The sequence below is a fragment of the Paramormyrops kingsleyae genome, chromosome 1 (assembly GCF_048594095.1).
Source record: "Paramormyrops kingsleyae isolate MSU_618 chromosome 1, PKINGS_0.4, whole genome shotgun sequence".
NCBI lineage: Eukaryota > Metazoa > Chordata > Actinopteri > Osteoglossiformes > Mormyridae > Paramormyrops > Paramormyrops kingsleyae.
The window spans coordinates 14,206,540-14,219,828 of NC_132797.1; the positions used below are offsets into that span (position 1 = coordinate 14,206,540).

Consider the following 13,289-nt stretch of genomic DNA (forward strand, 5'->3'; position numbering starts at 1 on the left):
GAGCCACCGGGGATGAGCCCAACCACAGAGCGTCATTCTCCTAAATTACAAACCCAAATACGCAGTTATACGCTTTACCACCATCTGAACAAAGCGTTATTTGTCAGGTGATTCCATTTTTTACTGTCAGAACATGTTATAATTGTGTTCAGGCAAACAGCCTATGCAATTATGGGAACGATTTGGGGGATTGGATGTTTGAAGGATAAGCAGTATTTCTGCATTTTGTTTTCATTAAGAGTCATTTTGGTAACAATGTTTTTAATAGTGTGGCTTTTTTAACAGCTCTGGAAGAAACACTGATCATTCGGGACAATGCAGATTTCTGTAACAGCATCCAAGAGACATAATTAAAGGCAATTTGGAAAGAAGAATGATCCGATAAAAAGGCAATTCTGCCACATATAATGCATTTGAATTCTGTTGTAAATTTAGCTTTTTGGATAATGAATGCTGATAGGGCAACAGGCAAAAAAATTACACACACACACACACGCACACACACACATTTGTAATCATATCTTTGTGGGGACCGTCCAGAAATTATATGGGAAAAACCCTAATCTCAACCCTAACCCCTTCCCAGCCCTAACCTTACAAACAAACCCAACAAAACACTGATACCTATCCAATGCACAGTACACTGAATAATGTGACTGAGCTTCCACCACTATTCATTTACATCATAAATCAGAAGTTTTATTCAGGAAGAGAATCCAGGGAGTAAATGAGGTTTCAGGCGATTTTCCGATTATCCGGTTGTCCAATGCAGTGCGAATAAAAGAAACACCTAAATCAAAGTCATATTATATCAAAATCATATCACAATCAGAATCTCAATGAATACAAGCCTTCAGATATTACAAGAAACAAAACAATGTGTAACTGCAAGATAATGATGAAATTGCTTAGACATATAATCAAGTCCCTGCAACCCAGAAGGATAAGCGGGTTGGAAAATGGATGGATGGATGGATGGATATAATCAAGTCAAATACAAACACATATAAAAAAACTAAAAAACGTAAAATCTGAGACAATGCATTAAATATAATTATATATAAAGAGTGAAATAACACAATTTAAAGATGATTTTGTAATTAAATTAATTTATGAACAGCTGTTTGGTATGCTATATTGCAGCCATTCCAATATTAAAATTTTTGGAGATGACTTTTAGATGGGGGAGCATATTTCACAAGAGGTGGTGCAAACTCACAAACAGAAAGCAAAGAAAACATGTCTGAAGTGCACAGACAGGGATCTGAGCGAAGTGGGGCATGCCTCTGCCACTTTTTACAAAAGGTGTTTACGGCAAGCTCGCCACGCGGCGTATCAGGACTGTCTCCTTGATTTATGTCAAGCACCTTACTGGAGTCGGCTATCCCAGCGTCCTTTGCAAAAACACCAGCGCCCAGAAGGGTGACGAATGAGGAGATGACGCCCTGTTGATGGCCCATAAATTCTTGCGGCCGCTTAAGTCTAATTAGTAACCCAATCGTTTTTATTGAGGCCATGCGTCCTTAAAACGCTTTACAGCACTAACAGGCTTTAATCACTCTTTTAGAGGCTGAGTTGACCACAACGGGCCTTTGAAGCCTGAACTCTAACAGCTTGACGGCACTCTTTCCATGTAAACCAGGAGCAGCAGGGACCCCAGTTAACTTCCCTCGCTGCTGGTCTGGGGGCCTATGGCATCTCAGCCTTTGGGTCACCACGGGTAACTGACCAGCGGGAGAAACACCACATTAACAGCCTTCTGCTTCGGGATCATTCTAGGATTTTCTTTAATATGGGGAGTCTTAAGAGAAGCCATATTCCATATAGAGGGGTCAAATTTATTAATAGCCAATGACATGTCTTGAATCAGTGAGTGACAGGGCAAGAGGCCCTCTGGGAACCAATCAGATCTCAGCTGCCTACGAATTGACGAGGACCTTACACGTAGATAGCTCTACTCTAGTGGGCCCTATGAAATTCCAAATCAATTTAAGATTGAGATGCAGAAAAAGTTGTCACTTCTGATCTGTGAATGTCTTGCCTGCAAACAAAGGCCCCACCTGCATTAATAAATGCCATATGACGTATCCATGTTTGCTGCTAAAACAAAAATGATTATATGTTGTGTAATGGTACAGAAACATGTGGTTATTCAATGATTACACTTAGGCCTCTGTTTGTTTCCATGGTTACAGTGTCACTGCATTGACAAGTGTTCCACGCAATCACCCACAATCCCCTTCTTTACATGCATTTCTCCCACCTCCTAGTGTCCCACCAAACCTCATGCTTAATTGTCACAACCTGCCATAATTTATAGGCACTTGTTATTCTTCCTTTGGATTCCTGTGGATCATCGGCTGTGCTGTACATATCTCCTGCTTATTAATTAATACTGACTCCATATTTATCAAGCTACTGTAAGTATGTCTCACTTTGTTCTCCAAGGTTCATAACCATGAGGAACACAGATATTCGTTTTTCTCTACGAAAGATATAGCTTGACGTCAGAAAATCGTAGGTATTCCATTAAAAGTTATTTACTTATTTATTTTATTCAGCAGAAGCTTTTGTCCAAAGTGATACATGTGAGGCAAATAGCACATTACAAACGTCAAAACCCACAAAACAAAAGCTTATAGAAAATTACATTTTAACACTGTATACAAATACATTTATGTAAAACAAAATGTGTGAACGATACACTTTCCATCACAGACAAGCACCTGCTAACCAAATGAAAATGAAAAACTAAAGTGAAAGCGAGTGTGTTTGGGTTCCTATATATTGCTAGTTTCTGTTTCACTTCTCTTTGAATTCTCAAAATTTGTATGCTCTGTGGGTGTTAGAGGCGAAAACTAGAGAATGATTGTAACCGCATTCTTAGCACGTCAGAAGGTTATTCTCCAGCTTTCATGCGCTCTCGCAAAGGCGACATGCACTCTAGCGAGCAAACTCAAGGCGCAAATAAAAATATCAATGAAGCTACAAGACTAGAACAATTACTGAATCATCACAAACCTGATTTCCTCTTTAGGAAGTTCTTTTTATTTCCATCTCAAACGTGTTTATTTATGTGATATGTGAAGATGGCTCCTCCGGCAATGTGTTGAGACAGAAATAGCAAATGAAACGGAGATCTGCAAATGCTCATCTCGCACGCCACCAAATAAAAACAGACAGCAATTTGCAGGCCTCAGGACTGCCCGGGCCTCTCAGAATTTACTCTGTGTTCCAGATCCCGTGAAATTATCCAGCGATCATCGCGACCCTGGCGGCTGGCGGAGTCTCTTTGACCTTAGGATTCATTTTAATGCTGCCATTTTCCCTGTCAGACTCATACACACATAAGCCAGATGCATCAAAGCAGATCCAGGCTAAACGGCTGGATTCGGACAGACAGGGATGGGACCGGACGGCAGACCCCATGGTCTTTCAAGTGAGCAGTTTTCCGGTTATGGTCAAGGTGGAAGAAGAGTGTAATGGTCTCCAGCAATGCCGCAGGGACCATTAACACCTAACGCTGCTGTGAATTCCTGCCCTGACCCTGGAGCAGGGCACATGGAGCAGGCAGAGTGGAAAGGTGCACCAAACATGCAGTTTTATGCATCAGTGGGCTGCCTAAATGATTCCAGATTTAGTGACATAATGGTTTAGCGAAACCCAACGCAGAGGATGTCCGACAATCAAAGTTAAAATCAAGGAGATGAAAGGACAGAATGGATCAGGACTGTGAAGATAGAGAAGTCAACTTTAAAAAACGCAGAGATAGCCAGTACTGCAGGTGTGAGCAAAGCGTTTAGAGAGCAGTCTGCATAAACCCCAGCCCAACATCAGCTCAGCCAGGCTGAACACAGATAACGACTTACACATCAGTCCCTTTTTAAGCAATAGGCTCTTTCCTTATAATGACAAAACAAATGGAAATAGAGACAAGTGGAAATAGAGACTTTATACCCTGTTGGGCATAAGGTCAATGAATGCCATACCATCTGCTCTCAGGATCATGCCATAAAGATGCAAACTTCAGCTCAAGGTCTTTGGTTTTAGTCCCAGGGCACTCAAATTACACCAGTAAATGAACTACCACTATAAATAGCCAATTAAAATGCTTAAGGGGCAGCAGGGGCCATGCTGAGGTCTGAAGTTGGAACACTTGGAGACTTTAAGCAAACTGCTAGCTAAATAACTACCACAGGTAGCTTGCTGACAATATTTATTTGTAACAGCAGCACATAAAGCTGTCTGGAGGTTGATGCTGCTGTCTTTTTGTCACGCAGACCGGCGACAGATGGGGCCCAGATTATTTCCTCTGCTTCACCCAAGCAAAGCACTGGTTAATTCTACTGCGCTGGCCACGCCAGGTGGCATGATGAAGCAGCTTGCTACAGCATATATATACTGTATATACTGTATACGTATATAAAAACAAAACGTCACCCTTCCTGCCAATGGCCTGTCTTCACATGGACTGCATTCTCCAGCCCCTTGTGTGTGAACCCCGATGCACTTAATACTGCTATATTATGCAACAGGAGGTATTGCTTTGATCAGCCTTACAGTTCATTAATTAGCCGTTTAATGAGGCAGATTAGTTTACACGCTGGGTGCTTTAAATCCCACTCTGCCTCCCACACACCTGTCCATCAAATATTTTCAACACAAACAGCACTGCAGTTATGCATCAGTGAAGGATATTCTGTCATAATGCATCGGGTTAATGAGGAACGCATGGTTAGTGAGTCTCCATGCAGAAAGATTAAAGACGCGCACACTTTCGCGGCCCTCAGCATTGGGTCGTGGAACGGGTCATGTATCCGAAACACTGCGCGATGCGTGTTCCGTGGGCGATTACGGGCCATGATTAATGCACCAGAGAAGGACCCGACCGAAAAGCGGAAATCTTCCTGATGCCAGTCTTGCAAAGCATTTGAGGTAATGTGTGCAAAGAAGTTTGGTAAAACCGCAACGACCCGAATGGTAAATGCGTCAAGGCACATTTTTGGTAAGGATGCTGATTTGTGAACGTGGTTCTTAAACAGGCATCAATTTTTCCATGTCAGCACCTACATCCAGGGGCACAGGAACCAGGGGGGACGCGTACCCCCAATAAATAGACCATTGCACTTAAATTTTTATCAAATGCTCTCCTACGCCCTTGCTGACATCCATGAGAGGCACTTTCTTATAAGCATCATTGTTTATCTATAAAGACTACATGAATATGTTGTTTACCTTCAGCAAATTGTGTCCTTGAGACTAGTGACTAAGATCCTTCCAAAGGCTCTGAAAAATGCACCACTTACACAAACCAGTGTAAACAACAGTACAGGGAGCACACAGCCCAGTTTCACTTCTGCAGGAGTTTCCACAAGGTACTGTACTTTCCCTCAGAAACACACCCAGACAAAAAGAACATCAGAGCCGTGTGGCCGCATGTCCTCCACAACCTTCTGTCCCTACCTGTAACTTGGGGGGGGGGGTTCCCAGGGGGGTTGGCGACCACCAGGAAGCCCGGATCGATCACGCTGCTCGGAGCCCCCGGTACCCAGTCGAGTCAAAATCGGCGTTGTGGGCTCTGCTCATTCGCATTGAAGTTTTTACCCCCAAGGCCAAGGGGTGGACCACTGCACCCCCCCCCCCTTCCTCATGAGCAGGTGCACAGTCATAGTGCACCAGGGTGGGGGCTGAAACAAAGCGGAAGCCCCCCCCAGGAAAAAGGGCTGGCGGCTGCGGCCAGATGCCTGTAGAGTTGCTGGGGGCTGCCCTTAGCGACCGGCGCGCGGTTACAGTGGGCCAGAACCACTCCATTTATACACGCCGGGCCTCAAGCCAGGTCCAAGACCCACCTCCCTGTCCAGCCACACAAATCCCACTCGGAACAGCCCTTCCACCCTTTGGAGTCCAAGATTAGCGGAAACTTCAAGGAGGTAGCTTGGAATCAAAGATGACGAGGTGAAACTGTTAAAGCCTTTTTTAATTACAGCAGGCAAAACACCTGGATTTAGAAGAAAATAAAAATGTCCACAAGCAGAACAATATTAAGAGGTTTGCCGATTATTCATCTCAGAATGTACTGAGATTAGGTGTTTGGCTTGGGGAATTTGCAGAGGGAAGTTTTGGGGGCCTTATTTCAAGGCAACAACTTGGGAGATAATCTCTGATGCAATTTGTCGACTGACCAACTGACTTTGATTGGCCCAAAGCTTAGCTACCTGAAACAACATGTCATTAAGAAGACAGCAGTGAATATGATAAATGGGCCCCTCGTGGAGGAATTCTGCTTACTCGACACACTCACAGAAACTCAGCACACTCACAGAAACTCAGCACACTCACAGAAACTCAGCACACACACAGAGACTCGGCGCAAGAGACTCGATGCACAGAGACTCGGTACATGCATGGAGTCTCGACATACTCAGGGAGACTCAGCACATGCATAGAGACTCAGCACACGCATGGAGACTCAACACACGCATGGACACTTGGCATACACGCAGAGACTTAGCACACTCATGGAGACTTGGCACACGCAGGGACTCACACACACACAGACTCGGCACACGCACGGAGACTCGGCACATGTACAGAAACTTGGCACATGCACGGAGACTCGGCACACGTACAGACTCGGCACACGTACAGACTCGGCACACGTACGGAGACTCAGCACACGAACGGAGACTCGGCACATGGACAGAGACCCGGCACACAGACGGAGACTTGGCACACACACGGAGACTCGGCACACGAACGGAGACTCGGCAAACGCACGGAGACAGAGCACACACATGCACAGAGCAGCGAGGGGTCAGTCAGAGCAGCCACTCAGGTAACACGCTGTACTCACCATCTGAGAGTGATTCCTGGGGCAGCCATTGATGTCTTCCACCTTCTCATTAGCTGGAAGGGAAAGGGGAGCCGTGTGAGTGTGGCAGGGAGGCCGTTAGGTAACCCCTCAAACCTGCAGAGCGGCCTCTCTGCCCCAGGCCCCCCTCCTCCGGGGGACGTCTGCCTGGCAGCATGATGTGTCCCCTTCCTCAGCGCAGGATTAACAACAGAGATAGAGCACCAGTCCTCCAGACTCTCTCTGACATCAGGGGGCGACAGGGGGCGGTGGCCCATGACTGGGGGGGGGGGGGTGTTTAGCAAGGACCACTTCAGGCCAGTTGAGGAACCCACATGGTAAACACATGGTTCCATGGAGCCCCAAAGGCTCACAGTCCCATTTCTTGTGCTGCCAGGCAGTTCTCCTCAGCGAGCCTCTAGTTCAAGATCTAGGCCGAGGCCGACATACCAGGGAGACTCAAGGTTCCAAGGCAGGGTGCCCCGTAGCAAACCCAAGGTCCTGAGGCAGGACGTCCCAAGGCAGACCCAAGGTCCCAAGGCAAGGTGCCCCTGTCCTCAGTGGGACAGCTTTCAGGTTTCTGACTACATGCACATGATTCTCATGCAGACTCCAGTGTGCTGGCAACAAGCATGCATATACCTGTACGCATAATGTGCATTGAGCATGCATGCATGCAGGATGTATACGTGCAGCTATAATGTGCATTGAGCATGCATATGTGCATCGTGTGCATTGAGCATATGTGCATGCCTTTTTTTTAAAAGCACGTGCATACGCATGCAATGTTATCTCTCTGCCTCTCAGTCTGCAGATCTGTTTCTACATGGGTGCTGGGGCACATGTGTGATATAAGTGTGTATATCCAAGCCACAAGGGCTCTCACCTATGATCTGGATGATCTCTGCCAGCAGAACCCCGTCAGCAATGTCCTGCGTCAGGTCCTTGATAAGCCGCGGGCAGCCGGACTTGGCCAGGTAGTGATTGGCCCAATCCGTGTAAATCTGGAGGGGCGAGAGAATCACATTAACAAGGCTGCTGGCTACACTAGCTAGGTGTGGAAAATACTCTGTACCTCAAGATGCTTGGGGCTCTACAGCAGTTTAACGTTTCCCTACATGCAGCATGAGTCATGTTTGTTTTGATAGCATCGTCATGAAATAGGCACTCACTCACAGATCATGCCAGTCTCCTCCAGACGGAGAGCATGTTAGCCAAACATAAAAATAAACACTACGTCTTAACCCGGCAGCCGTGTGACGAAAACACCTCAGACTATTTGAAGGGAAGTTCTAGTGGAAACTAAATAATTAGACAGCTATCGACCATCAGGCCAGACTGTAAAACCACGGGGAATGACATCCACATTGCAGACAAGGGGAATCGGCAGAACTTTAAAGACTAATGACGTTCAAACGAGACATTTCTCTTGGCATGTAAAACTAATATATTCTGCATAAACAAGATTTTCTTTAAGATAGAAGTAATCCAGCAAGTTTTTTTGGCCAAACCTAATGATTTCCTTCTGGAGGAAACAGATCTACTGCAGGACGCTTCTCGGTCAGAGTGCCTACGGGTGATGTATGTTGGCTGTTTACTCTGATATCGCGTCCATGTGGAACGCAGTTTCATTGAACCCAGTAAGTGAAAGGATGCCGCTTATTGATGCCCACAAGCAGAAAAGAAACACATGCTGACAGAAAAACTAATAAAACTGATATATTTATATCTTGCACAAAGTCTGTTTACAACTCGTCACATGACCTTTAGGAAGCATGGAGTGGTGTGAATCGGGCCTTCCCTTTCTCCCCATACCAGAGGGAAGGAATTCCTCAGGTGTTTAACGGCGGAGCCCCTGGCCTGGTCCGGAAACCCCATTCAAAAGCCGACCTCTCTTAACGAGCCGATTAATCCCAACAATGTTTTTCCCCCCTTCATTTCCCACGCTGGATGAAGCAGTGGCCCCCCCTGGCTCGGTGTTTTCGTTCAGGCACAGTGGAACATACTCCCTCCCTCCCAGGCAGATGCTGACAATGAGACACCTACCAATGTGGTCCTGAAGGTCTGGCACTCAACATCAGAAAAAAACAGAAATACTTATTAATCTGCTTAATCCCACGTTTTACTTGTTACAGGGACCCCCGGCTCAGCCCTGGCCCTAGTAACTGCATTCATTCTCAATTTGGGGGGGGGGGGGGGGAGCTTTCAGCTGCCCTTCAAAGACACCAGTGTTCAAAGGCTCATCTGTTGTGGTTTTGTTCCCTCGCAGCTTGACGAGACGGGGGCTGCCTTAGCGCCCTCTGAGACCACAAGACCGTTAACCCCCCTGGTAAATAAACATCACGCACAGCACATGCCGCAAAAAAGGGAAGTGGCAAAAGATCGACCCCCCCCCCCCCCCCCCGCCCCAATGCCATGGAACAGCCAAAGAGTTACTGTATTAATGGTGAATATGTGGGACAATCAACTTCATAAGGGAGAGGTCAACTTCAGATCCTCTTACTCAACCACAAGTAAAGTGAAAGGCAACCAAAAACATTCTTACATGTCGTATACAAACATCCAACCAGCATCCCAATAGCAGAAAATCTATGGGAAAATAATCAGCTTTTTTGCTACAGATTCAGAGCTCAAACTTTGATTGGATTTTGTTCTTTTATACCATGCACAAGATTTAGCAGCTACACAAACGTTGGCAACACATCGAAGGACATCTAGGCATTCAGTCAAACAAATGGCACCTGGAGCTCTGCTTACACTCCTGCCCTGTCTATCGGGGAGCAAAGTCAAGGCAGAATGATGATCCTGATGCATTTCACAGCCAAAGAAAGCGAAGGATCAGAAAATGCGCTTTTACGGAGCATGGCATTGTCACAGTGAAGGACGGAGGACACTTAACCAAGGTTAAACTTCCTCATCCCCACGCTTCTCAAATGGATCCTCAGAAGAAAAGAGGAGAAAGGCTACAGTGTCATAAAAGAGACTCTCAAGCTGTCATTCTCTCAGACGCAAAAAAAAAAAAAAAAAAAGCAGAAAAAAACCCACAAGTCACCTGTGCCCAGTGTGATCCAAAGAGTGATTCTCACCGGACAGGAATGCTGGCTTCTGCTCTTCAGGTCAGGCGGCACACGGCACCTTTTTCCCTCGGAGCTTTGCACATGTGCCCTGGCTGGCTGCGCACCCGCAACACGGAGCCTCACGCCTCTCTGTTTCAGTCCCCTCACACACACACGCACACGCACACGCACATGCACACGCACACGCACGCCTCGCTCGCTGTCAACCCTCGACGAGTAACGCTGAGGTTTTCGGTGCCTCGCCGTCCTGCCAGAACCTCCTCCTGACGGGATCCTTCAGAGGGGTCCCGTCAGTCACCTCCAACCCCCCCCCCCCGCCCCCTGGAAGAAAGAAACCCCATAAACACCTCAGAATCTCTGGCAGCTGCAAAGCTACGAAACAGTGTGTTATACCTCCCAAAGCCGGCAGACAGGTCTCTCTCTCTCCGGTTCCTCGCCACAGCAATCTGCTCTAACGCCAGCATGACATCGGCCTTGCAGGGTAGCGGGCCGAACCACCGCTCTGCGGTGCAGGTACCGCACACTGAGGCTCCCCCCCCTCTGCAGGGGGGTGGGAGCGCGGCAAGCTCGCAGCAGCAAGAGGCGGGGGGGTGCCACACAGCTGCGGCTCAACAGCGTCTCCCAGGGCCAATCAGAAGTCGGCGTCGTTTTCATAAATATTAATACAGAGGACCGCCACGCGACTCACGCCCTGAGAGAGCAGATAAGGCGGTGGAAGCATCTGGATATTAAAGTCCAGAGATAGTTTTGGAGAACATGCTGCATGCATGGGCGAATCTGAAGCTGCCCAGCGGGATTCTGAAAGGACTTCAGGTGTGTTTGGACCCCCCTGCTCTATCCAAAGAAACAGGAGGAAGGAAGAAAGCAAAGGCCACACGCATTATTTACTGCGGCCAAGAGCCAGAATTTGGCACAAAAAGCTCAGAGATCCTGGGGATCCGGAATTCTGCCAACCCAGCAGATAACATGACTGCCCCGGGAATGTCCCTGCGGGGGTAACATGACTACTGGTGCCTTGGATCACAGGCTCCACCACCGGGACGTGAAACACCAGCCCATGCTCTTGGCCACGCCCCCATCCTGGCCACACCCACACACTGGCATTCAGTCATTTTTACAAACAGAACATATCTAATGAACCATGAACCGCTGTCACATCCATGTCAAGGTGAGAAAACAGCCATTGAAGCAGCTCAGTAACAAAGGTACAATTTACAGATGTACCACAAGGGGGCGAGTGCACTGTCACCATAACTTTAAAGTCGTTTTTGGGTGGCATGGTTGCTCAGTGTTCACTGTTGTGGTCTCACACTTCCAGGTTTAGAGGGTGATTCCCTGGCTCTTTGTGTGTGAAATTTGCATATTCTCTAGTATGTTCACAAGGTTTCTTCATGATACTCCTCCTACAGCCCAAAAGCATCCAAAAAAATTCTCATACTGAGTATATGAGATCCCTGGCATCCCAACTCTGTGGTTGCGCCTCCCGGCTCCAGACCCGCTGTGACCCTTTGGAAGGTTCTGGGAGATGAATGGATCCGTGGGGGAAGCCAGCACCTCCGAAACGGTAACTGCGCTTGAATGTTCTGCAACCTGAGCTGTCTTAGTCAGCAGAATCCTTCACAGTTCATTCCTACAGACCCCCCATGAGACCATACCCGTCTCCTAAGGTACCACTGACACTCACTTTCATCTATATCAAAGCAAAGTGTGACTATTTCTCAACATATAATGGAAAGCAGTGAGGTGGCGAACTCTCAGGTTTATAATAAGGAGCCGCCCCCTGTGGGTATGGAACAGTCGGGTTCAGGAGAAAAAGCATCCAAGAGCGACTCCCCTAAATAGTCACATGGTAAACATGAAATGAACCAGAGCCAAAGAGGTCTACAGAGATGTCTTTGCAAGAATAACCTGGAAGCATTTTCCAGGGCAAATCCTTTCCTTGCTCATAACAGAGCGCAACATTTCTGTTTTTCTTTGCATTATTCTTCTCACTATTCTGCAGTTTGTGTGGAGTCGCCTGACTGGTAAACATTTGGATTTGGTGCTGCGGTACCCTTCTGTCCTCAAAACGAGTGTGTTACACTGGCAGATGGGGGGTGATGTGGGCGCAGAAAGGAATCATCTTCCCCTGAACATAGCAAGTGGGCAGCCCTGATGATACAGAGATAAGCACTAAGATAAGGTAGGGTGACCAGATAATCCATGTCAGGGAGGACACTTTGAGCTACTTCAGGTTTTACAAACTACTTTCAAATTGAAAGGCTCCTGTGCTCGGCTAATTAGTTCAGCTCTTCTTGTGCTTTGACTGGTTTATTTCCTTGACTGAAAGACTCATCCAGCTGTTTCACATTAACATTAGTGACACATGCATGATTATAGGAGACTGACCAATCAGCACACAGCAAGAACTCCGTGCTCAAGTGAAATCCAGGTCCGTTTAATTGAAATGGTAATTTACAATTCCTGTCCTAGCTCAGAGTGTCCTCCCTGACATGGATTATCTGGTCACCCTAAGATAAGGGAAAGAACAATAAGCACTAATAAGAAATAATAATAAGAAGAAGAAGAGTAATAATAATAACAATAAGTGGTGCATTGGGCAAGACAAATTTATGAAATGAGTACGTTTATGTTTTTTTAAGAAACTTTTTTTGCATACACAGGACATTCATTATAATGTATTTCAAAAACTAAACACACTAGCTTTTCCAGCTGATTCAACTTTTTGACTCCCAAAAATGACTAAACGAAGGCTACTATAATGCACATGCCACTGCATTACAGGACAAACCAAAGGACAAACTAAAATACTACTGGACAACACAGGAGATATATATATCCTATATAGCTCTATAGGAAACAACAGGGGACAAACCATAGAACTATAGGAAAAATCATGCACAAAACCACAGAACTACAGTGAACAAAATACAGAATTACAGGAGATAACAGGAGACAAGCAACAGTAGTACAGGAAACCACAGCGGACAAACCACACCACATGGGGCAAACTACAGAAATGAAGAAAACCACATGGGACAAACCACAGAACTACAGGAAAACACGGGGGACAAACTACAGAACTACAGGAGGCCACAGGGGACAAACTACGGAACAACAGGAAACCACATGGGACAAACCACAGTACTACAGAAATCCACTGAGGACAAACCACATCACAGCAGGCCAAAGGGGACAAAATACAGCACTATGGAAGAAAATGGGACAAACCACAGCACTACAGGAGACATAGAGACAAAACACAGCACATCATCCTCCTTCCTAAAACTAACTGATGTGCAATCAGAGTAAAAGGACATCCCACAAATATCTGGAAAACAGCAACAATCAGAGGCAAAAAG

At 46.5% G+C, this 13,289-nt stretch overlaps 1 protein-coding gene across 6 annotated transcripts in view; it reads right to left on the bottom strand.

The window, feature by feature from the left end:
• Positions 1-13,289, bottom strand: part of nav3 (neuron navigator 3) — a 247,046-nt gene that overhangs the window by 75,036 nt on the left and 158,721 nt on the right. For 5 of the 6 annotated variants that reach the window (XM_072710106.1, XM_072710122.1, XM_072710115.1 and 2 more), the window contains 2 exons: positions 7,737-7,854; positions 6,854-6,906 (listed from right to left, as the gene is read on the bottom strand). In XM_072710106.1, coding sequence (XP_072566207.1) covers positions 6,854-6,906; positions 7,737-7,854 — 171 coding nt within the window. Of the gene's footprint in view, positions 1-5,235; positions 5,268-6,853; positions 6,907-7,736; positions 7,855-13,289 lie in introns of those variants that run through there. The other variant, XM_072710130.1, reaches the window with a different exon arrangement.